Raw genomic sequence first — 24,591 nt, 5'->3', positions numbered from 1 at the left:
TCTGTTTTGAATGACATCAGCTGCCTGGTGATATTCTTGCTTTCAATCACTGCCTAGTGATATTACTGCATTATTCATGACATTAGGTCACTTTGCCCTCTTGACTAATAAAAAGGCAATAAAACTGTCCACTAAGTGAGTTACCTGCCAGTAGGACGTTCATTACTCTTGGCTCATTTGAGAAGCATCAGAGTGATCATAAACCTGACCGAGGTCACTCTAGAAAGCTGGTCAAAGTGCTGTCTTTTACATACAGAGAAACATGACCTTGTGGCGGACCACCAGGTGGCTCCACTCACACACAAGTTGAAAGGAAGTGTGGGGGTGGAGATTTTGGTGCTGACTATATGTGAAGTTCTGTCAGTTAATAAAGTTGTTGGAGTGAGACACTGAGACCTCTCCTGTCGTTGTTACATACCTCCACATTGGTGACCCCTGTAGTGAACATGCTAAGGCTCGACGACGAAGCCAGCTCTGGCCTGGAAGCATCGGCGGCCGCCGGACCTTCACCTCCGCCGATGGCTGCGTTTGCTGTGGCGCTTAAATTGCCGGATTTTTGGCTTCACGATCCTCCTTCATGGTTCATGCACGTAGAAGCTCAGTTTGCTCTTCGTGGAGTTTCAGCCGACGACACTAAATACCACCATGTGGTGGCCTCACTTGACCCGCTGTCAACCCGCCGTGTGATGACTCTCCTCCGGGATCCCCCAGCCCAGGGCAAGTACGCCGCCCTCAAGGGGCTGCTGCTGCGGCGTTACTCCCTCTCTGATGCTGAGCGGGCCGAGAAACTCCTTTCCATCGCGGGCCTGGGCGACGGCACCGCCCTCGAGCTCATGGAGAGCATGCTGTCCTTGCTGGGCGCGGAGGACGGAGGATTTCTCTTCACCCACCTCTTTCTTCGACAGCTGCCGGCTCCAGTGCGCGCTGGCCTTGCCAACTCCCTGCTATTGGCCACGAAGGATTACCGCTCCCTTGCGGAAGAGGCGGATCGCATCCTCCTGGCTACCAGGACTTTCGGCGTCCAGACGGTTATTCAGGACCCACCAGCGTTTTCCCCCTCCCCCTCACCGATGCTCCACGGGCCCTCCGACTTGTCCACTGTGGCCGGAATCGCTGCACGGCGGCACCGCGGCACCGCGGAAAGGGGCTTTGTTTTTATCACCAGCGTTTTGGAGCAAAGGCACGGCGCTGCCTCCCGCCTTGCAGTTTCCAGACCCAGGGAAACGGGCATGTCAGCGCTCTGTAGCAGCCGCGACCGCTGGCAACAAGGAAAGGCTGCTTTTCTTAGAGGACTCACGCTCGGGGAGGTGTTTCCTGGTGGACTCCGGCTCACAGAAGAGCCTTCTTCCCCCGACTGGCTCGGACAGGCTAGCTGAGGGTTGCGGGCCATTGCTAACAGCGGCTAATGGCTCTCCCATCAAAACCTTCGGTGAAAGATTGGTGACTGTTTGCTTTCACGACCGTGACTTTCAGTGGAACTTTGTTGTTGCTGCTAGCTCTGTGCCTATAATAGGCGCTGATTTTCTTTGTGCTCACGGACTACTGGTTGATGTGGCTAACAGACGTTTAATTGATGCTGTGTCCTTTTCCTCATTACCCTGTTTGACTCGGGGTGCTCAGCCCGTGGTGCATGCTAACTCAGTAGATTCGGGTGATGTTTTTCAGTGTTTGCTTTCTGAGTTCCCCTCACTCACTGTCCCCACTTTCTCGAGCACGGTGACGAAGCATGGGGTAGAGCATTACATAACTACAGTAGGGCCCCCGGTGTTCGCGCGCGCGCGCCGCCTCGACCCCGCCAAACTGGCTGTCGCTAGGGAAGAATTTGCCACCATGGAGCGTCTGGGCATCGTGCAGCGTTCGAACAGTGCCTGGGCTTCTCCGTTACACATGGTGCCTAAATCTGATGGTCGGTGGCGACCTTGTGGGGATTTCCGCCGTCTTAATAATGTCACGGAGAACGATCGTTATCCCATTCCCCACATCCAAGATTTTTCCGCCCATCTTGCGGGGACCTCGGTTTTTTCTAAGATCGATTTGGTACGGGGATATCACCAGGTTCCCGTGCGCGCGGAGGATGTCCCCAAAACCGCCGTAATTACACCTTTCGGCCTTTTCGAGTTTCTGCGCATGCCGTTTGGCCTGAAAGGTGCCGCCCAAACCTTCCAGCGGTTGATGGACTCGGTCTTGCGCGGGCTGCCCTTTGTTTTTGTATATCTTGATGATATACTGGTGGCCAGCAGCTCGAAGGAGCAGCACATGTTCCATCTGCGTCAGGTTTTTCAGCGTTTGGCGGAGCATGGACTGATTATTAATCCGTCTAAATGCCAGTTTGGGTTGCCCGTTCTCGATTTCCTTGGGCACCGTGTTTCCGCCGAGGGCGCGGTTCCGTTGCCTGACAAAGTCCGAGCTGTTTCGGAATTTCCGCGTCCCACGACTGTTAAGGCACTGCAGGAATTTTTGGGGATGGTGAATTTTTACAACCGTTTTCTCCCCAGAGCGGCACATCTGCTGAAGCCCCTTTATGGGGCGTTAAAGGGTAAAAAAGCTAATGACCCCGTTGACTGGTTTCCGGACAGCATCCAAGCGTTTTCTGATGCTGCCCTTCTGGCCCACCCATCCCCCTCAGCGCCGATTGCGTTGACCACTGATGCGTCGGACATAGCGGTGGGTGCGGTGCTGGAACAGCGAATCTCGGGTGTCTGGCAACCGCTCGCCTTTTTCAGCCGTACGCTACGTGACAGCGAACGCAATTACAGCGTTTTTGACAGGGAGCTACTGGCGCTCCACCTGGCGTCTCGTCATTTCCGGTTTTTTCTTGAGGGTCGTCACTTTACCGCATACGTGGACCACAAACCCTTGACGTTCGCCATGTCCAAGGTTTCCGATCCATGGAGTGCACGCCAGCAGCGCCAGTTGGCAGCCATTTCTGAGTTTACCACGGACATTCGGCACGTGGCTGGTAAATCCAATCATGTGGCTGACTGTTTGTCCCGTGCGCTGGTTTCTCCCGTCTTTCTCGGCATAGACTACTCCGCCGTGGCTGCCGATCAGAGCGGTGACCCTGACATCCTCGCGCTTAAATCCACCCAGACGGGCCTCATACTGGAGGACAGACCCGTGCAGAACGGTGGTCCCCTCCTCGTCTGTGACGTTTCCACCGGCCGCCCTCGCCCTGTGGTTCCCGCTTCCTGGCGTCGTCAAAAGTTTTTGACTCGGTACATGCTCTCTCTCATCCAGGGGTCCGGGCCTCTGTTAAACTGGTCAGCTCTAAATTTGTTTGGCCAGGCCTTCGCAAATCTGTTAAGGAATGGGCGTCGGCGTGCATTCCCTGCCAGCGCGCGAAGGTTCATAAACACACCAAGGCGCCCCTGGAGCCGTTCTTCATACCCGGCAAACGTTTCGATCATGTGCATGTCGATCTGGTGGGTCCCTTGCCGCAGTCACAAGGTTTTACGCACCTTTTGACTGTTGTTGACCGGACCACCAGGTGGCCGGAGGCGGTCCCCCTGGCGTCCACTACCGCAGCAGTGGTGGCCAAGGCGTTTTTGTCGACCTGGGTCTCGCGTTTCGGCCCACCCGCGGACATTACGTCAGACAGAGGCCCCCAGTTCATTTCCGAGCTTTGGTCGGCCATGGCTGATGGACTGGGGGCTAAAGTCCACCGCACAACCGCATACAACCCGCAGGCTAATGGGATGTGTGAACGGTTCCACCGGTCGCTGAAGGCTGCCTTTCGCGCCTCCTTAAAGGATGGCAATTGGGTTGACCGCCTCCCGTGGGTTTTGCTTGGGCTGCGCTCTGCGGTTAAGGAGGATCTCGGCGCTTCCCCAGCTGAGCTAGTGTTTGGTCAGCCCCTCCGCGTGCCTGGAGAATTCTTGCCTGAAAATCCTCCTCCCTGCTTCGATCCATCGGTGCTCTCTCTCACCCCGCTTTTGCACTCGCTTCGGGTTCCTGGTCCGGTGCACCATTGCGTGCCTGACACCTTTGTTCCAAAGACTTTAGAGACTGCTAAGTTTGTTTTTGTCAGGCACGATGCCCACAGGACACCGCTGCGGCCGCTGTATGACGGCCCGTTCAGGGTTATTGAACCGGGCCAGAAACATTTTGTTTTGGATTTTGGGGGTCGAAGGGAGACTGTGTGTGTTGACAGACTTAAACCAGCACATGTTCTTCCGGACAGTGATGTAGTGCCGGCCCAGGCCCCTCGCCGTGGCCGACCTCCTGCGCTGGGGTTGACAGTCTCTGGTTTTCCCCCCAGGACTACCCCCGGACCACCAACGTTTGAGCCTCCTCCTGCCTTTCCTGCTCGCCTTCACCAGCCTCGTTCACAGGATGGACCTTCCTCTGCCTGTTCTCTCCCTCCCAGGTTCAGTCGTGCGGGTCGTTTGCTTAGACCCAGGGTCCTGGACTGAATGGAGACCTGACTGTGTGTTCAAGGGGGGGTATGTGTGGCGGACCACCAGGTGGCTCCACTCACACACAAGTTGAAAGGAAGTGTGGGGGTGGAGATTTTGGCGCTGACTATATGTGAAGTTCTGTCAGTTAATAAAGTTGTTGGAGTGAGACACTGAGACCTCTCCTGTCGTTGTTACATACCTCCACAACCTAATATTTACAATCTTTGTATACATTTAATAATTAAAGAATGTCTTTGGTTTAGAGCTGTGCCACCGGTGGTTAGCACTGTTGACTCAATGAAAGAAGGTCCTGAGTTCGATTCCACCATCAGGCCGGGGTCTTTCTGTGTGGAGTTTGGATGTTCTCCCCATGTTTGTGCGGGTTCTCTCCGGGTACTCCGGCTTCCTCCTACAGTCCAAAGATGTGGAGTTAGTTAGGTTAATTGGAAACTCTAAATTACCCATAGGTGTGAATGCAGGAAAGATTGTGAGTGTGAATGGTTGTCTGTGTCTATGTGTTAGCCCTGCGACAGACTGCTGACCCATCCAGGGTGTACCCTGCCTCTCTCCTTAAGACAGCTGGGATAGACTCCAGTCCCCCCACGACCCTGAACAGGATAAGTGGGAGTGAATGGATGGATGAAAATATTTACACTGATCAAACCAAATGTATTCATCTATCATTCAGTATGTACTTTACTTGATTTTTCAAGGCCAAGTAACTTTCTCTTCTCTTGTTTCATTTTGAGATTCTGCTTTTAATTTGGTTTGGCCACAGTGCTTTTTGCTTTTTTCAGTTTATTGTTTAAAAAAGATTATTTTTTTAGTTTCGTTTTTATTAGTTTCTGACTAAGGGACAGGTTGGCTGATGCTATTCTTATTAGTAACTTGAATTATCCCGTGGCCAAACTCAAATGCCTTGATGAATGTTTAATAACTCTAGCAGAGTAAAATAAAGGCCTTTTATATTACTTGTTCAAACCTCCCTTGAGTACCTGGACATGGCCATTCCTCAAATTTTTCCATTTTTCTTTTTACCATTAAATAAGCTTCAATGAGCAAAGGTGGGCTGAAGGAGTTCTGACTTTTTGTTTTTACTCTTCACTGCCTTTAACTAAATATTCATGTTTAATAGTGATGTGTCGGTCGCGAACGAAATGGCTCTTAGACGTGAACGTCTTTGACGTGAACGACATGAGCAGTGTTTTTTTTTTTTTCTCTCACCCTCTCTCTCACACTTTTTTCCTGCTTCACTCCACACGCGAGCCTTGTGCTTTGCAGAGGGGGGAGGGGCGGTAGTTACACTCGCAGTAGCACAGGAATAGAGCCGGAGGGAGAGAGAGAGAAAGAGAGCCAGGGACAACAACGTCACATTAGAAAGGCATAGTAATCATCCACAACTATTTTCAGTTGCGGATGATAAAGGATTCAGAAAGTTTATTCATGCAGGTCCATATGACAGAGAATATGCATCTTCTTTTTGTTTTCATATTTTAATTTATATTTAATTGTGTTGTGGTTTGCAGTGTTTTGTGTTTCATTTTAAATTTGTTTAAAAGGAAAAAGCTGAAAATTTAAATAGTTAAAAGTTGAACTGTGACTAGTTGGTTTTTGTATTATATGATTTATTTATTAAATTTTATGTGGAGTGATAAATAAAAGTATATTTATGGTGGCCCCTACAGACAAAGCACATACAAACTTCAAAACACGTAAAAACACAACAGAAGTGCTCCAGGATGCTAGGCGCAGTGTGGAGCTTTTGTTACCTAGTGGCTACATAAGCCAGCAAGTACCAACGACCGGATTTGGTATGTGGTAGTAACAGGTAAATGAACATTTTTTTTAAAAATTATTTGAATATATATGAGTGCTTGTGTATAAATACACAAACAATACACATATGCTTTCAATTGTGTAATTTAAGTGATCTAGGTAGCTCTGTTTTGAAGTTCAGTTAATGCTAGAAATGTGTTTTGGAGTTTGCATGTGTTTTGTCTCTAGGGGCCACCACATATATTTATATATAAACATATATAGATAAAACCACTTTTTTACATTAGTAATTCCTTTTATGCATAATTTTATATTATTGTTAATAATAAATAAATTAAAGCAACAAAACAACCTGAAGAGCCGGTTCAGAGCTGAAAGAGCCGGCTCTTTTTAGTGAGCTGAGCTGAAAGAGCCGGTTCTCTAAAAAGAGCCGGAAATCCCATCACTAATGTTTAATGAGAATTTCCTTTTTTTCCCTCCTCTTCATATCTCCTCCACTCCTCAGTTCGCCTTTTAAATAGGTCCTTTCACCAGCAGACGATCGCTACCAGTCAATTTGTCCCACACCCCGCCAGTCCAAGTGGATTAAAACAATGTCATATAAAAACACTAAAAACCATGCAATACAAACATCAGAATAAAACCATGCAGATGAAAACTACACTCACAAATAAACACTAAAATCAGAATAAAATTATTTCTAAAAGACAAATACAATTTTCCATTGTGTGACATCAACACATCTTAAAATTTTAACATTTTAATAAACCGGTGACTTAAAAAGTTGTAATCAAAACTCCCCATATGGAAAAGATATATATAAATCTTATAACGTTTTTATCTGTCTTGTATGAAACTTGTATGGAAAGCATGCAAGAGTGAAAACACATATAAGATCCCTTGAAAAATTATATAATGAAGCTTGTATGTTTTGTATACTTACTAAAAAATATATGAAAGTAATGAGAAAGTGGCCACTTTCATAAGTAAATCATATATGTTTTTACTATTTCTTTTCCATATGGGTACATCAAATCCATCAGGTACAGTAGTGATCGGTAGACAATCACATGAAAGTAGGAAATTTATTGATCAGATTAATCAGAAAATTCTTAAACTCAAAAAAGGGGTCATGTTTCCAGTGGAGCGCAAGCTGGTAATTGCCATAACTCAAACGTTAAATACCTGGAGAGGTCAAACCGTATACACAGACTGTTGTAACTTGAAGGGTCAGTTTGTGTCAACTTTGACACAAAATCCTCCCTGAGAACACATGATCAGCTTTTGCTACAGTGCTGAAATTTCAGGGAACTATAAGTCGAACATGGATTGTAAAGTGCTCTACAAAAGGAAAAAGGTTTGCAGACAGTTGTGTGAATTTGGTGTTACAAATTTTTTGAAGACACAACTGATCTGTGCCATTTGTTCTTTGAAGTAAGGTCAGCAGTTGGAAGAACCTTTGTCCTCAGGATAATAATGTACAATGTTAAAAATAAAGTGGCAGATTGTGAATAACTGCCACAGGGAGGCTAGTGTGACTGACTACTGCTTGCATGCCCCCAGTTTGCTAGCTCATTAGTGGTATATAGTGGCATAAGGTCTGTGGTAGTTCACCAACAAGTCCTTGCTTTTAGCATCACAAAGTTGTTGAAGTACAGCCAACTGCAGAATGATGAGAGGAAGAATGATCGGGCTCCTTCTAATCTTAGGTTTACCTCTAAACCAAGAGCCAAGTGTCTCTGAGTCCTTTGAAAAGATGAAGCTCAGCAGCTGATGTTAATAAGACATGTAAGATTGTCTTTGGAAAAACTCTACACAGAGTACAGCATCTAAGGTGCTTTTCTGCGCCGCTTAATATTTATTTTACCTTAACGTTCTTCTTTGAACAGAATAGCGCAGACAGTTTGTGCAGACACATTGTGCAGAGTCTCTCTTGGCAACCAGAAAAGAGACAAGAAGACAGGGGCACCGTCTTTGTCAGTTATGACCCTGCGTGTCAGCCGCTCTAATATTCCCTGACAAACGCCAATATTAAATGCTGGAGAGCCAGACAGAGGAAAAAAAAAAGATTTTATTCTTGCTGTCTGACAAACCCATCCAGAGACCAACAAGGATTTCTGTCCTTTTAAGTCACAGAAGCAGCACAAAGGTAACATTCACTGCTTTAACAAAGAAAAAAATATCTTCACACCCCCAGGCTAGTGACTCACGGCAGAAAATCACTCTTGGCACATAAAACCTCAAACTACCAAAATAAAGCATATTGTCTATTATATTTTTCCTCAAGGACTATTAAACAGTATTTTCAGCTGCTTAGGTCATGCCATCAATGGTGCTTCCCTGAAAAATTATTAATAGAAGTATTCTTTGCAACTCCCGGAAAATCTGAGAGGTGACAGGAGCAAGCACGACTAGATCTGGGTGCAGAAGCCTGTGGAACGTCCCGTCTTTTCCTCACAGAATCAATTCTCCAGACGCCGGAACAAAGCTTATTTGTATTCCCCATGTGATCTGCTAAAGATGAAAAAACACAATGTTTGCTGTTGTCAGGAGGTGCTAATCCTCAAATAGCAGATACAGCTAAACCTGAATGACATGGGGGGATATGAAAACGCACACGCTGAATCCCAAATGCAAGACGCTAGATCTTTCCAGGATATTCCCATTCTTAGACATTCATGCTCCAGATGTTTCTACCTGTCACAAAGTTAGCTTTGTATTAACTTTAATTCTATGGATGTATAAAGACCACCCCACCACCTCCTTAAAAGTTCTTTCCACACCTGATATAGGGTAAATACAGCATGCGCTTGCGAGTCAATGTCTGACAAAAGCACCGAATAGGAATATCCATGAAACAGTTCCACCCAGCATCATGTGAAGATGTCCAGACTGGGCTGCAGATGCCACTGCTGAGGGTGCTACACTCCTGCTGTGTGGCCTTGAAAAGGAAAATAACTCCACCAGCTCCAGGACTATTTGCTTTACAGGTGCTGCTGCGCTGGTTCAACAGTTTTTTTCAATACAGTTTTGCTGAATGATGGAAAGTTTCATGATGGCATCAATTCCAACCAGAAGACTGGAATTTGGGATCTGTCTACGCCTGCTGTGTTCTGTTGTTGTTTTGACACTAAGTAGTTAAACATGATGACTTTTCTTGACTTAAATTCAATACAACATACTAAAACCTAGCAGACAACTCTGTTGTTGCTGAAAAGTTTGTTAAAATATGCCAAAGCAGAAGTATGTCAGTGCTGAACAAGAGTTGGCCAATACATTATACTGCATATTCAATGTGTTCCGGTTGCCATCTTTGTGAAATTGACAAGAAATTCACTTTATAGGTTGTCAACATTAGAGTGAGGAGGGTGGATTATCCAGGCTAAGCTCCTTCACTAGAGGCTTGTCAATCACACACTCTTAGCTAGTAAGTGTGTGCTCTCCTACTGTTTCACTTTGCTAACCAAAGAGTCAGTGTACAAGATTTCCATGTTCTGTACCAGTTTATGTGCCTCCCTCACTGCCAAATCAAAGCGGCTCCTAATAAAACTTACATATATCTTAGTAACCTACACGCTTCTTTTTAGATAAAACTGAAAAAAGTATGAAAAAAGTACTTTTAGCTACACTGTAACTTGATAAGTACATGCATTTATGAGTGATACTGGTTATTGGCATGCATAGATACTCACACGCACACCATCATTCACATTTGGCAAAAAAGCCTCTGAGATGAGGTTTTTTGAAAATGACATAATTATTCACCACAGTGTGTTTTCTAATTAATGACAAGATTGGACAACATGACTTAGGAGGTGCAGACAATCAGCGCTACTCTTCAAGCTAATCACAAAACATATTTTATTGATAATTAGATATCTATTATAGAAATAAAAGTGGAAAAATGATCTGTGCAGTCTCGTTTTATTGGTTAACATCCATTAATGCTAATCTGTGAAATGAACGAGTAAAATGACAACGTCAACGTTATTCCAATCAGATTAAAAGTTCCCTCCATGGTGCTAATGTCTAAATTAGCATCTTTAGCTTAAACAGAAACCTCCAAAGTAAGCTGAACAGCAGCTGAAGAGAAAGTCGGGCTCTGTTTAAAGAGCTGAGAGAAAAGCTTTAAGGTGCTGGTGAAATGGGTCAAATGCTGCTGATACGCCAGCAGCTCACACCTGAAGCCGAGTTATCTGCTTTGCAGGGCAGCAGGTTTCTTTTCAATGCAGAAAAGTGGATTCATACGAAAGCACCACAAGTACAAAAGATCAAGTACCGTCTTTATTTGGACTGTGGATGTGCTAATGCTGCTCCAAGGTGTGTTTGGCAGTGTTTAAATGGTTGTTAATTTTTTTTCTTTTGCTATATATAATATTGTTACAGACACCTGCCATCTCATTTAGTGTGCCATTAGAGAAAGATAAGCTTAATGGTTGATACATCCCCTGTCAGGACAACGGCTTCGGTAAAGGTTTATTTTGCATTTAACATTTTTATTACCGAACTGTATGAATTCATTTTACTTACAGTTGTTAAAGCATGTGAGAAAAAAATCAGCAGTGATTTTTTTTCTCACATGCTTTACCTGCTTTATTGAATAATTTGTCTTTGATTGTTCTGAGTATAGAACATTTCAGAAAATGTTCATGGTTTAAATCCTTAATATGCTCAAGAACAGTACAAGGTTTAGCTATTAGTTCCCATATGTCAGACTTCTGTAGCAACTAATGACTCCCAGTCTATCTTTAAATGTTGTAAAACTCAGTATGGGCCACAAAACTAAGATATGTATGTTAACACATGTAAAATCTAGGTTGTTCATAGTGACTCTTTGTGTTTATTTTTCTAAACTAAGTTGTATAAATTACAGAACACTTGAAACACTTGAACTTGAATGCTTGAAATGAAGCAGTCCTTGGTTTGCTACGCTACAGTACTCTATATAATATGCACAATGTGATTTTGCCATTTAATCGGTTGAAAGGAACCTATAAATGAACTATAAATTAAAATGTACTATTTTTATTATTAGTAGTAGTATTAACATGAGAATTATCCTTAAGTACTTCAACCTCTAAATAAAAACATTTGTGTTATTTGCTCCCCTTGGGTTGACATTATTTAACGTTGCATAATTTGTAAAAAATGGCTTAAGTCTTTTTTCTGATAAGCCAACAGTGTGTCGTATAACCACTTAGTTCCTATTCAATCATTTAGTTTAAAAGAATATATTTAGTTTTTATTCTTTCAAATATTAAAAAAAATTCTAACTATCTTCTTTTAGGGTATTTACATTACAATGATGTTTGCTTTTTGCAGTAAGCAGTAAGAGGATTCAGCTCCCTGACATTTCTCAAGCTCATGCAAAGTGAGTTGCTCAGGGAGCTTTCTTTATGAACTTGAAACATTCTGCATTGGTACCTTTGAGATTTCATAAAGTTTCTAATTTTAGAAGTCTATTCTGTGAAAATATGACTCGATAAGGACACAGCGAATATCTGGGCATTTGGCTTTTTGAACGCAACTTTATGAGGATTTTAGGAGCTGGCTGGCTTTTATGTTTGTGCGTGTAAGACTGTATTTTTAGGGACAAGTGATTAAAAGCACAGCGTGAGCAGAAGCAGGAAAGCACACTTCATTTCTTCAAAGGCCAAAAACCCACAAATGGAAGGCTAAAATCAACCTGCCCATTCTGCTTATAGAACAGATGAAATTAAAAACAATACACGTGTATATAGATATTATACACGTGCATACATACATGCATAAATACAGACACAATGCAGCTTATAAATCAGTTTTATCGTACTGGGTGCAGATACTGTACAAGAAAACGTACTCACACACACTCATGTTTGCACTCACAAGGACACACAGATTCAGCAATTTGTAGTGACAAACTACAGAGTGAAACTCTAGTTGGACTTCTATTCACCTTTGCGCATCTGAAGGCACCATCCATTAGAGAAGGGCTGTCAAGCCATGCTGGGAAAGTCACACACAAAGGCAGCGAGTGCTAGATACGCACACACACAAATGCACATGCACGTGTATGTGCACACGCAACTGCCGTTCACACGGATGAAAAGCTCTTTGTTGGCAGCTTGGAGTTCTGCAAGCATCAGGCTGGGCTGCAAACTGACAACAGCTTAAAGCTAGTTTACAGAGAGTTTGGAGCTTTGCAAACAGACATTGTTGGAATAAACTGAACTTTTCTAACACATTACAGATTGTGTGCATTAGTTGGTGATGCACACAATCTTTAGAAATAAATTAAGATGTCATTTATTATCATGTATGTCTTTGTACTTAAGAGGAAAACAGTTTTTTACTCTGAATCTTTAGCAGTGGCGTACAACTCTGTGTAGCTGTGAGTCATATACTTCATTAAATATGTGATTTTTCCTGATTGTTATTTGCATGCAATTTGTATGCGCTGCATAGGCAGTGAGTATTGAACAGAAGAGAATTTAATTTGATTAAATTGAATTGAACTGAGAGAGCAAGTCGCAAAGAGACCGAGCTGCAGAAACAGAAGCCTCAAGTCATTAATTTTGATTTCTATTCGGTGTCATGACAGAGCCACGAGGTGTAAAGCTGCATTGTTCAGTGACTGTGCGGAAAATCAAAGCCAAAGACCTTGACAAACTAAATCAACAAATAGGCTGCTGTGTCGTTTAAAAATGGCAGATCAAAATCAAATATGATAAAAAGAAACAACCGCAGCTCAATTACAGTAGATATTCAAAATCAAGTGTTAGAGTTCAATAACCTTAAGATCAGTAGAGCTCTTGCAGTGCAGTACTAACATGAAACACGCTTAGCACATCTGTGTAGTGTTTTGTGTTCAAAGTGCACGGGGGGAGTAAAGGGGTTTCTTCCATTAAGGCACAAACCTTAATGGAAGAAACCCCTCTTCATTAGCGGAAAATGTGCTAAGAATAGACATCTGGCAGCTAGGTCTGTTTTTGGTGCAGTGACACTTTGATTCTATCACAAAAAGATAATTAAATACTTGAAGGGAATATGCCAAAAAAGCCCAATAATGCTTGAAATGTAAATGAAAGATTTTTAATTAGTCACTGTCCATTAAATGTGGAAAAATTGGCTTAACCCTTTAAACCCTAACCCAGTGGTTCCCAAACTTTTTTCGCTAGGCCCCTTTGTTTTACAAGAAAAATGCCCCCCCCATGCACGCACGCACGCACTAACACATCCTCCAACCACGCACACCCATATTTTGCTCCATTGCGGTTTATTTCACACCTCAAACATTTAGTAAACGATTAAGCAAATACAAGTAATCTGTAATAAATTACAGGTAGTAATAAAATAAACTACTAACTCTTTTACGCTACGTCCACACCTACACGGGTATTTTTGAAAACGCAGCTGTTTCGTCCACACGTAAACGGCGTTTCGAATCACCGAAAACTGAGATTTTTCAAAACTCCTTTTTTGCTTTTACGTGTGGACGAGGAATACAGAGTTCATCACGCAACGTCAAAGGTATTGTGCCTTTTTTCACGTCACGCTGTGTGCCACATTATTGTTTACATGAGATGAATTGCAGAATGGCAGATAGAGACGAAATACTGCTACTGTTAATCTGACTATCTTCAGTTTTTACACGCTTACATACACACACAGTTACTGTTCGTCCATTTAGAAAGGCAGAGGCGTCACAGTGTAATTATTTTACGTGTAGTTGTTTTTTTTCCTGTGTAAAAACATTCAACATTGCTATCAATACATTTTTCAAAAAATGCCTCTCTGTGCAAAATGGGTTTAAAAACATAAACAACTGTGGGATACTGTTTGTCTGTGATTTGGACAGGGGAACAAATCGTGGCAGGATCAGCCTGATATTATTTGTATCCCGCTGTAACTTTACTGTATAAATAGCTAACATCTCCAAAATGTCAGGAGTAGTTAGTCATTATAACAACTAAAAATCAAGAATGTGGGATACTGTTTGTCCGTGATTTGAACAGCCCAGTGCTGCTCCCGACTAAGGGAAAACCAATTCTGCAGGTGAAACCAAAGGGAAGATTTGCTTCACCAGATTTTTTAGTCAGTGGCTTAGAATGAAGTTGGTTTGGAAACTTATTCAGCTATGCTTCATCTCCGGCTTTGCGTTTGTGTCTAAAGGGTAAATTAGGTGAGGGTTTAACAGGGGTGGGCAATCTCAGTCCACGAGGGCCGGTGTCCCTGCAGGTTTTAGATGTGTCCTCGAACCAACACAGCTGATTTAAATGGCTAAATTAGCTCCTCAACATGTCCTGAAGTTCTCCAGAGGCCTGGTAATGAACTAATCATGTGATTCAGGTGTGTTGACCCAAGGTGAGATCTAAAAGATCTCACCTTGGCCTCGTGGACTGAGATTGCCCACCCCTGGTTTAAATGCTTAAAAATAGTTTAAATTAAGGTTAAAGTTACAATGCCAGCAAATCAGTCAGCATTTATCTAACACGTCTTGCTCATAGGGGGTCATATGATTGTTGAGTTTTTCTCTGTATGTATTATTTTACGGTCTAGCTTACAATATAAAGCGCCTTGAGGTGACTGTTTTGGTTTGGTGCTGTATAAATAAAACTGAATTGAATTGAATAGGTTACTGTAATTATATTACATTCATCTGGGATGCAGTAAAATAACACATTATTGTGGTAAATTCAGCAGGAACACTATGATTATTAATCTCATAATTATATTAATACTTGCATTACATAAGTTTTGTCTTATTAGATATAAAATAATCTGCAGGCTGGGCAATGAAAAAAAGATTAGTCATGCCTTTCATGTAGAATTTGCACGACTGGCTAGTTTCAGTTCTTAAAGGAGGCTTTTCAAAAAATAGCAGAATGGTCTACAACTTTTAAGGAGAGGAGATGTGTAAATTATTTTGAATTTACTGAGCAATGGGACACAAATGTGACAGTAGGATACAAATCGAGGCCAGGCCAAACAGCAGTCTATCTCTGCGAACAGGACATCGGTGCTTTTTTTCAAGCAGCTGCAGAGGCAACCTCTTTCTAACCTCGCCTGTACACCGTCTGTGACGGTAATGCAAAACTAGCATCGAGAGACCCAGGGAGATGCTCAAGCTGAGAGTATGCCAACCTCTACCAATCATCCAAATCTGGATTTAACAAAAGTAGAAATGAACGGCGTTGTAGTATAGTACATTTCGACCTCTCCCTGTAGGAGAATCTGTTCAGTCCTTTGTGGGATGATTTTCAGCCACTCTGCTGATGTCCCAAAAGGTTAATTGTGGACGTAGTGTTTTCCAATGAGTGGCAAAACGTTTCTCTCACTGAAAACTCTACATGTAGATGAACAGAATTAACTTTTTGGGATTTCCTTACCTGGATGATTGAGCATGCATCAGCAGTACGCTTTGTTGTAAGATTGCCAAGGACAGGGATCTGTGCTGATATGTGGGCATATTTCAGATTTGACTTTAAGGGCTATTCCTTGATTAATCAGGGACTCACAGCTGACACCACACATAATCAGCAGACTTTTATACAGTAACTTGAGCATATTTAATTAAGCCATGCAAAATGTTGCCTTCATACTATGAAAATTGTGAAAGTGAGAAGTCCTTGAAGTACACAGGATGTGGGTTGAAATTTGGTGCTTTTTAATTTCCGTTATCTTTTTCAGCATTTTTTTAGCTCTAAGTGCAGGAGCTAGCGACATGAAATTTTGATTATTGAAAAACCCTCAACCAAATCCATTTTACACCAACTCCAAAGGGCACTGTCTGAAGCCAAAATCTCATTTAATTCTCTTATTTTCTAATTTTTGTAATAATTTACCACAGAAAGGTTTCACATCACCATGTGGGTTAGTAGGGCAAAAGGTCTCTTTTTACCTAGTTTGATCAAAAAATGAGGGGTCAAGTGAGAACTTTTGTTTTTTCAGATTTGCCTGACCTTAAATGTTCAAAAACGTTTGAGTTTAGTTTTACTTATATAGCAAATAAAGTGGTGTATAATCACAGAAAGTGAAAGAGGTGAGTAAAGAAGAAGCACTCACTGCATCATGGGTAGTGTAGTGAATTCCTTTCTAGAGTTGTTGGAAGAATGCTTTGGAGGCACTGCAGGACTGTTTTGAGTTTACAGATTGTACTTTCACATTGAGGACAGGGAAGAAGTGGTGCTGCACCACTGAAGGTTGAAACTGAATAAACGGAGTCCCATTTGCAGCCAGAGAGAAGCAGGGTAAGATACTGATGTTAAGGAAGACTGATCTGGCTTTAGTACCAAAGAAGTCAACACCACCGTAGCTTAACCACTGTTGAATAGCTGCCCTCACATCACATGTGGTGAAGGTCTTGGCCCACCTTAGATAACAGGGGAAAACTTCGCTTTACCCTCTGCAGTTTGATTGAAGACCAAATCTGGGAGCGGATAATTCGCTCACCCGCAGACTTTGCAGAGCTTACTTCAGTCTCAATAGTAACGGCTGTGTGATGAGGATACAGAGCAGCTGCTGATGAGAGGGAGGCTAGCGGACATGTCAGGAAACACGTCCACCATCATGGGTTACTGACATGATAGACAGGCCACATTACGTGAGACTGGGCAGCAATCGGTCTAATTTGGTGATATGTTGCACAGAAGCTCCACAGGGGGCTGCGCTGTCTCCATTCCTGTTCACCTTCTACAACTCTGGGTCACACTCCACCTACAGAAACACTCTGAAGATTCTTCAGCGGTGTATGAGTGATGGGCAGGAGGAGGAATATAGAGCACTAGTAGATGATTTTGTGTCTTCACCACAATTAAAGCCATGGCAGAGAGGAGGTCACTGAAGGAAACCATCATGGATAATCCTGACCATCCTGATCCAGCAGACTCCACTGTCTAAGGAAACAGGAAGTCTTCCTAACTTAATGCAATTTTTTACTTTATTTAGCAAACCATTTAGAATTATTTTTTGAGGTGTTGATTTGGAAGCATTTTACTTTATTATGAATATTATGATTTTTATTATTAATTAGTATAATAGTAGTATATAATAGTATAACCATACCTGCACCCACTGAGGCTACATGTCAGCAAAATGATGTGTTACTGTTACAAGATAATGCTGCAAATCTTCCGTGCGTGTTTAATTTATGAATTTTCTGAGGTATTAATTTATATATTGATTCATCTATATTAGCCTAAGTAAACACCAGCGCAGACTGTAACAGCCCAGCTGTGACACTTTAGCTTGCATAGTACAGGAAAGCATATTGATGGCTTGCTAAAGGCAGTGCGGGTGAGTCTAAGACAGGCAATGCTGTCTTAGACTCACCATAGACTCAGCATTGCATTTCCAATGAAGCCTGTGCTGGGACACATTCATGGACCTTTCTGTTGGCTATATATTGTAGATGTACTGATTTATGTAAACGCAGCACTAATAACATATATTGTTGTTCTTGCTTATGGCATTTATTTACCATGTTAATGCTCCCAGATGATTTCAGATTGTCATGTTGTTTACAGCTGCACCCTAATTGACACTTATTTTCTTTTAACTAAGCTGTCTTAAGTCCCAAGATAATTCATGCAGCGACACAGATCAGCATCTCCCCAGGTGGTATGTGTTTGTGTGAGTACCACAACAAACCGGAGAAAAAAAACTGCCCAACTATTGCTCTTTTTTTCATTTAACAATGTCAGAATCATTTGTCTCTTTCCAAAGAAAAGCCTTTCCTCATCTTAGGAGAGCTAATCTGCGTCGCCCAACAAACACCTCGCACTTCAACAATCAATCACGGCATTGATAGCCAGAGTCATAAAGCTCCACTGCTTTCCATTCAAACTCTGTGGTCTTAATATCCACCCTAGAGAATATGACCAGACTGGTAAGGTTATTAAGATATGAACCATTAGCCGGTAATGTGGTGGGAAATGGCTCATGACCTCCACCTTAGTATTTAACATTTAAATGTACCGCATGACTCATGACAGCCATTTAGAGAACTGAGAGAAGTAGAAAAAGAGAGACAGACGCAGGATGGAGCATTTGTGCGAGTGAAAGAATGAGAAAGAAAGGGAAAGAGAACGACAAAGCAGGAGCCGAATGACTTGTTAAATTGCGGGTCAGTCAGAGGTGAGATTGGAGTTTTCTGAGGTGAAATAAGGTTAATGTTATTTGGAGCTGTTGCAAATTTATCGATTCATCAAGCTTGTGTGCATTTGAACCAAACTAGACCCAATATGTTTACACGTATAGTCACACCAGAAAGAAAAATGACTTTTTTATTATACGACAGTGTGAAAAGGATAATTGCTTGTAAGATTGTAATGCAAGTTCACGTAGCAGCCGGTGGGGAATAAACAATACAATTAACTTGACACTGGTACAGTGCTGTTTCCACAGACTGTATAAAAAAGATGGATGTAGCAACAGTGACGTGACTCAGTAGTGCTGGACCTTCTGAGCACTACCAAAGGGGCGGGGTTAATGCTAGTAAACTTTGTTAGAAATGCATCCACATGTGTGTGAATGAAATACACAGACTTATTTGCTCATTTTATTCTAAGTAACCAGTGTTGGGGAGTAGCGGAATGCATGCACCGGCGTTACATATTTAAAATACAAAATGTGAGTAACTGTATTCCGTTACAGTTACCGTTTTAAAAGGTGATATTCAGAATACAGTTACTTTGTTGAAAAAACTGATTACACGGCGGTACTTTCCTGTTTCACATGTTAGGCTGTCCACTCTCTATTTTTCGCAATTCCACGCCGGTGGAAACCCAAACAAAATGCGCATTATGAGGCTCTAATGCCTGTGTCTCAATCTCGTGGCCCATGTCACCTCTACTTGCAGCCCGCATGATGACGTTTTTAAAAATATTATTCAAAAAATGATTTAATATGAAGGCAATAGGCAGAGTGTTACAGGCATAGCCCTAAAGAATGTAGCCTCGTGGGCAGTGTAGTCCGTGCTGCAGGGAGAATGGACTGCCATACCTGTTATGTGTCTGTGAGCGAGGGAGGGAGAAGAAGGAGAGTCGAAAAGTACGAGCTGTCACCGAGCAGAAACAGGAGCTGGAAGCATGTAAATATAATAAAAACCACTGCAGCCAAAAAGAGTGACTGTTGTAAGCCCAGTTGTAAGTAAGCTATTAAGACTCGACTGTACACTGCATTCGTGTTTTCCTCTGAAACAATAAGCTCTGTTGGAGCAGCCTTTCAACGCCTCTCCCTGTCTCTCGCTAGCAAACTTGACCCAGACAACAAAGTAAAGCTAGTTTTCGGCTACGAGCCCGACATGGAGTAAACCCTTTACTACGGTTCGGAGCCGCGAACCTGTTTTATATATGCGCTGAATAGTTTTCTATACAAGATCGCTGCAAACAGTGCAGCCTTACCTAATGTCCACCCTACTGTTACTCATTTTATATTAAGATTTAACCCTTAGATTAACCCTCGGCTTGTAATGTCCTCGGGATTCCCATACACTTGTTTGCCATACAATTAGGGGTCATTTTTGACCCGAGGACAACACATGGGTTAAACATCTAGTTAGTATTGGTATGGTGAGTAACCTTCAGTAATAGTAACAAATCACACAGCAATAGTACATTCATGTAGCTGTAAAAAGCACGATAATATATCAAGTAATCCAGAGTATTCATAACACTCATTGAGTAACATAACAGAATACATTACAAAATACATTTTGGGGCATGTATTCTGTAATCTGTAGTGGAATACATTTTAAAAGTAACCTTCCCAACACTGTAAGTAACACACTTGCCAAACATGATGAGCACAACCATAGTGCCAAGGTCCTGTGTAGTGACTGGGAATAGCAGCAGAAGTCATTCTTAGCAGACAGCCATTGGCAGCGTCTCCCTGCGTATTCATTAGGACCTCTTCCTGGCCTTTCAACTCCTTTATCATGCTTAGGAAATCTAGCCCTAGTTAGAGACTTTGACAATCAGGGCTTTTCAGAAAGCAGGAGTTTCTGCTGGCAGCTGTTCATTTCTTAATATGCTGGAAAGCCTGATTTTTAAAAGAAAATCCTACAATTAAAGTTTGAAGCCTCAGATAACCAGCATGAGCTGTTGGTCAGGCTCTTTGTGGGACACAACTGCATAGTCTTTACCATGAAAGAATCTTAGAGAAGGTGGTGATGGCACTTTGCTCTGGTGGAGGTGACAGAGGTCAAAGGGGGAACCATGAAGGTGATATACAGTATGATGTACACCCCTTTTCCAATAATTCAGATGTGAGATAGTGAGTGTGTCATAATGATGGTGAACAGAAGCAGCTTTAACTCAGGTGGTAGACCAGGTCACCTACTAACTGGATAGTTGGTGGTTTGATACCAGTCTGCATGGTAAATATCCTTGTGCAAAATTCTAACCCAGGGGCGGGCAACTCCAGGACGTGAGTGCCGGTGTCCTGCAGGTTTTAGATGTGTCCTTGATCCAACACAGCTGATTTAAATGGCTAAATGACCACCTCAGCTTATCTTGTCGTTCTCCAGAGGCCTGGTAATGAACTAATCATTTGATTCAGTTGAGCCAGGGTGAGATCTAAAACCTGCAGGCCCTCGAGGCCTGGAGTTGCCCAACCCTGTTCTAACCCCATGTTCCTCTGTACATATCTCTGTATATTTGTATCTGTACATATAAATTTCTGTTGCTTATGTATATAGGACTTCTTTGTGTCTATATTTCTCTTGCAATAAGAGCTGTGTAAGACTCAAATTTCGTGGGATAATAAAGGTTTATTCTATTCTATTCTATGTTGCTCTCTGACGCATCCATTGGAATATGAATGCGTGTGAATGCGTGAATGTTAGATAGGAAGCACGTAGAAAAAAAATGCTTGTCCAATGGGTGAATGTAAAAGTTGTGTAAAGCGCTTTGAGTGCTCCTGTAGAGTAGAAAAGCGCTATAGTCCATTTACCACTTAACCTCTGACATCAACAACTAATTCCTATCCAAAGAACTGTATTCTCTGTAATGTGGGAAAGTCTCAGTAGATCAACACTTTCTAAAATACTTAGGCCAATCTGCTGACACAATGTCATGCTAACTGCAATCACCTTTCTTCCCAGTTCTAATTCTTAATGTGAAGCTCAGCAGGTCATCTTGACCAACTTGTCTACATGCCTAAATGCATTGAGTTGCTGTCCTGTGTTTAACTAGTTAGATATTTGTGTTAAGGAGCAGTTGAACAGGCGTCTCTAATATCTATGTACAACATAAATCTTACCTGACTTAAGCATATGTAGTTAGAAGTATATTGCAATGTCTGCTAAAAGATAAAGAACAGTGTGTGAGGCATGGCTGAGACATATCTCAACTGATGGTGTTCAGCACCCAGTGTGCCAATGCTCAAGAGCCATAAATTGTTAAGAAGAATGTAAACAAATGCATCTCATATTCAGAGCCATCCAATTCAAATACCTCATGACTGATATCTGCAGACTGTTTTATCATGCAATAGATTTAACAGATGACAAAAATGCATCTAAACCACATTAAATGAAGATTGCAGCTTTTAATTGCTCATCTGTGCCTCGTACACCAGAAGGATAAAATTATGCGTTTAGTGTGAAAGACAAAAACACAAAACATGACATATACAAGCTGATATATTCTGGGAATCCAGCCAATGTGGATATTGATGATATACGTGCCTATGTGACCTCTGTTACCTTGAAAATATAGCCAAACTGACCCAGTTTTCACAGACACAGGCATTAATATCCGGAATTTTGAGATGATAAAGATTCGAGGGACAGGGCTAACATAATATTTCACAGTAATAATATGCTGAAAATGACTTATAATTAAAGTTGATATAATTAAACTGTCCAATGTGCCTTCAGCTCTTGTTCTTTTTCACAGCCTGATCATCATTTAGCGCTTCAGACAGCACAGATGTGATCTCAATAATCAAAACATGCACTGAAAACCAAACAAGACAAGACAGAGAAAATCAGGTGAATAAATAAAACACGATAAAGCTGAAGGCTCTGAGACGTCTAACTGCATTTTAAAAGAGATCTCTGCTATCATTTTTTTTACACCACTATAGAGGAACTTCACACAGTTTTATTGTGAAACTAGGCCGTCTATGTAGTGAAAAACCTCTAGTATTTTTAGAATTGGTCTATGAACAGGCAGATTTCTCGGGTCGGTCTCGAACCTAGATACACAGTGAGAAGCTTGTGTCAGGATGGTCATTTAATGTACCAAATCAAACATGTCAACAGTGAGATTTCCATACAAGATCGAGGCTTGGGTTAAAAGCCACTGCCACCTGTGCTGCTATTGGCTGAAGACAACAGAAGAGGACAGGGGGAAGACATGTTCAGAGGCAGTGAGAGAGATGGAGTTGCCAGATAGGAGGAAAAGGGAGACCAATGGGAAGACCTTGGATCTACTGAATGAGGACATGCAGAGGGTTGTTGTGATGAAGGTGGATACTAGGGATAGGGTGAGATGGAGACAGACGAGCCACCGGGGACATCCCTAAAGGTGGCAGCCAAAAAATGAAGAAGAAGATTTCATTATTTGCTTAGGAATAACAGACATTTTTAGATATAGTCTTGGATTTTTAGAGACTCAGATGTTATTGGACATTAGAATGACTAGATGAGGCATGAGACTACTTTACAACAAATGCAATATTACACCAACATATGGTAAATGGACTCTTTCTCATATAACACTTTTCTGCTCTATCTGAGGACTGCACAACTTGCCTCTTTTACCCATTCGTACATGTGTTTTCTATGTAAGTGCTTTCTATCTAACACAGCAGTCCCCAACCTTTTTTGCGCCATGGACCGGTTTATGTCCGACAGTATTTTCACAGACCAGCCTTTAAGGCGTCGTGGCTAAATACAACAAAATAAAACCGGTACCAAAAAAAGAAGATTTATTCATAACACATGGGAAGAGACCCAGGGAAACTGAGTTAACGATAAAAACTATTAAAAAAATAACAATAAAAATTAATTTCACACCTGAGCCTCAACTCTTGCGGCCCAGTACCAAACGATTCACGGACCGCTACCGGTCCATGGCCCAGGGGTTGGGGACCGCTGATCTAACATGCACACAATATTGAACAGTAACTTAGGATTTGTATCTTACCCGAGGATATTTGGCATACAGACTGGAGCAGCCAGGGATTGAACCATCAACCTTCTGATTGGCAGATAATTTGCTCTACCTACTACCACAATCGTACACTTGGTCACTTGATGTTCTTAGAGCGATAGCACAAACTTCAGGAGTCCCCACAGTCATCAACAATCTGGCACATTCCTAAAAAGAAAGAATGTTTTGGTAAACTGAGCAACACCAAAAGCCATACAAAAACCACAGAATGGGTATGACTGATAAAGTCTAAAATTAAAAGATGCGTTCATGATTTTAAATATGGAAAATCTAAAACAAGGCAGTTATGAGTCCAGACCACTGGTTACACTCAAAAACAGGAAGGTATTTTAGACTTTGCCAAGAAACATCTAAAGAGCCTGCACAGTTCTGAAACCAAAACAAAAATGGACAGCTGAAACCAAGATGTACTTGCACCAGAATAATGGGAAGAGAAATGTATGGAGAAGCTCATCCTCTGAATCCAAAGTATTCCACATTAACTGTCAAACATAGTGAAGCTAATGCTATGGCATGCCAGTGGAACCTGATCAATATCAATGATGTGACTACTGATAGAAGTAGCAGGATGAAATAGGAATTGTACAGTTGTGTCCAAACGTTCTGGCACCTGTACAACGTTTGCTTGTGCTATACTCACTGCTCAGATTCAACTAAATATGTAAAAATTTAAAACTCATCCGATAGTGTTTCACAGTGCAAATGGATAACGACTAAAGTATACTGCAAAAGAGGTTCTCAAGATGTGCTCAAGGTAAAGATATTGAGAAAGGGGACATTTATCAATCGCCAAATCAGTCACCTGATAGTAATAAAGCATGCTTTTAAGTCACAGAAGGCAAAAATGAATGCTAAAAGCTCCAAAAGCATACAGCAACCAAAGGTGGTTATAATAAAGGCCTGGCAGAACATCTAAAAGGAGGAAGCACAGCATTTGTTCATTCCCATGACTTCTGCACTTCAGACTGACATCCACTGCAAAGGATTTGAATTGAAGTATTAAAAATAATCACTAGATTTAAAACTGCGTTGTTGTTTTGTTTTTTTCCCCCAATCAATTCTGAGCTTCTTAAAAGGGAGGCTATATATAAACAGGCTGCAAAGTGGCTGTTTGAATTAAAGCTGTAAATCTGCACTTCTGGTATCATCGGTTTTTATTGATCGGAGCAATTACTTATGTTATGCGTTTTGTAGCATCTGCTGTGATTTCATGTTTACTTATCATATGTACAATTCTAGCCTTTGCGGTATCCACA

At 42.0% G+C, this 24,591-nt stretch overlaps 1 protein-coding gene across 1 annotated transcript; it reads left to right on the top strand.

Moving 5' to 3' along the window:
- The first annotated feature begins 380 nt into the window (after positions 1-380).
- Positions 381-1,376, top strand: LOC147304484 (uncharacterized). The gene has a single exon (XM_086280054.1). The coding sequence runs from the start codon at positions 447-449 to the stop codon at positions 1,374-1,376; it is 930 nt and encodes a 309-aa protein (XP_086136180.1). The 5' UTR covers positions 381-446.
- Positions 1,377-24,591: the final 23,215 nt, after the last annotated feature.

This window comes from Aulonocara sp. 'chitande type north' Nkhata Bay, linkage group LG22 (assembly GCF_057382095.1).
Source record: "Aulonocara sp. 'chitande type north' Nkhata Bay isolate Kocher_YH1m ecotype deep benthic linkage group LG22, A_spYH_male_GT1.1, whole genome shotgun sequence".
NCBI lineage: Eukaryota > Metazoa > Chordata > Actinopteri > Cichliformes > Cichlidae > Aulonocara > Aulonocara sp. 'chitande type north' Nkhata Bay.
This window is presented reverse-complemented; position numbering and strand designations above follow the sequence as displayed.

Excerpts from the sequence above, each read along its gene's own strand:
- LOC147304484 (XM_086280054.1), top strand. The coding sequence starts at position 447 with ATGCTAAGGCTCGACGACGAAGCCAGCTCTGGCCTGGAAGCATCGGCG.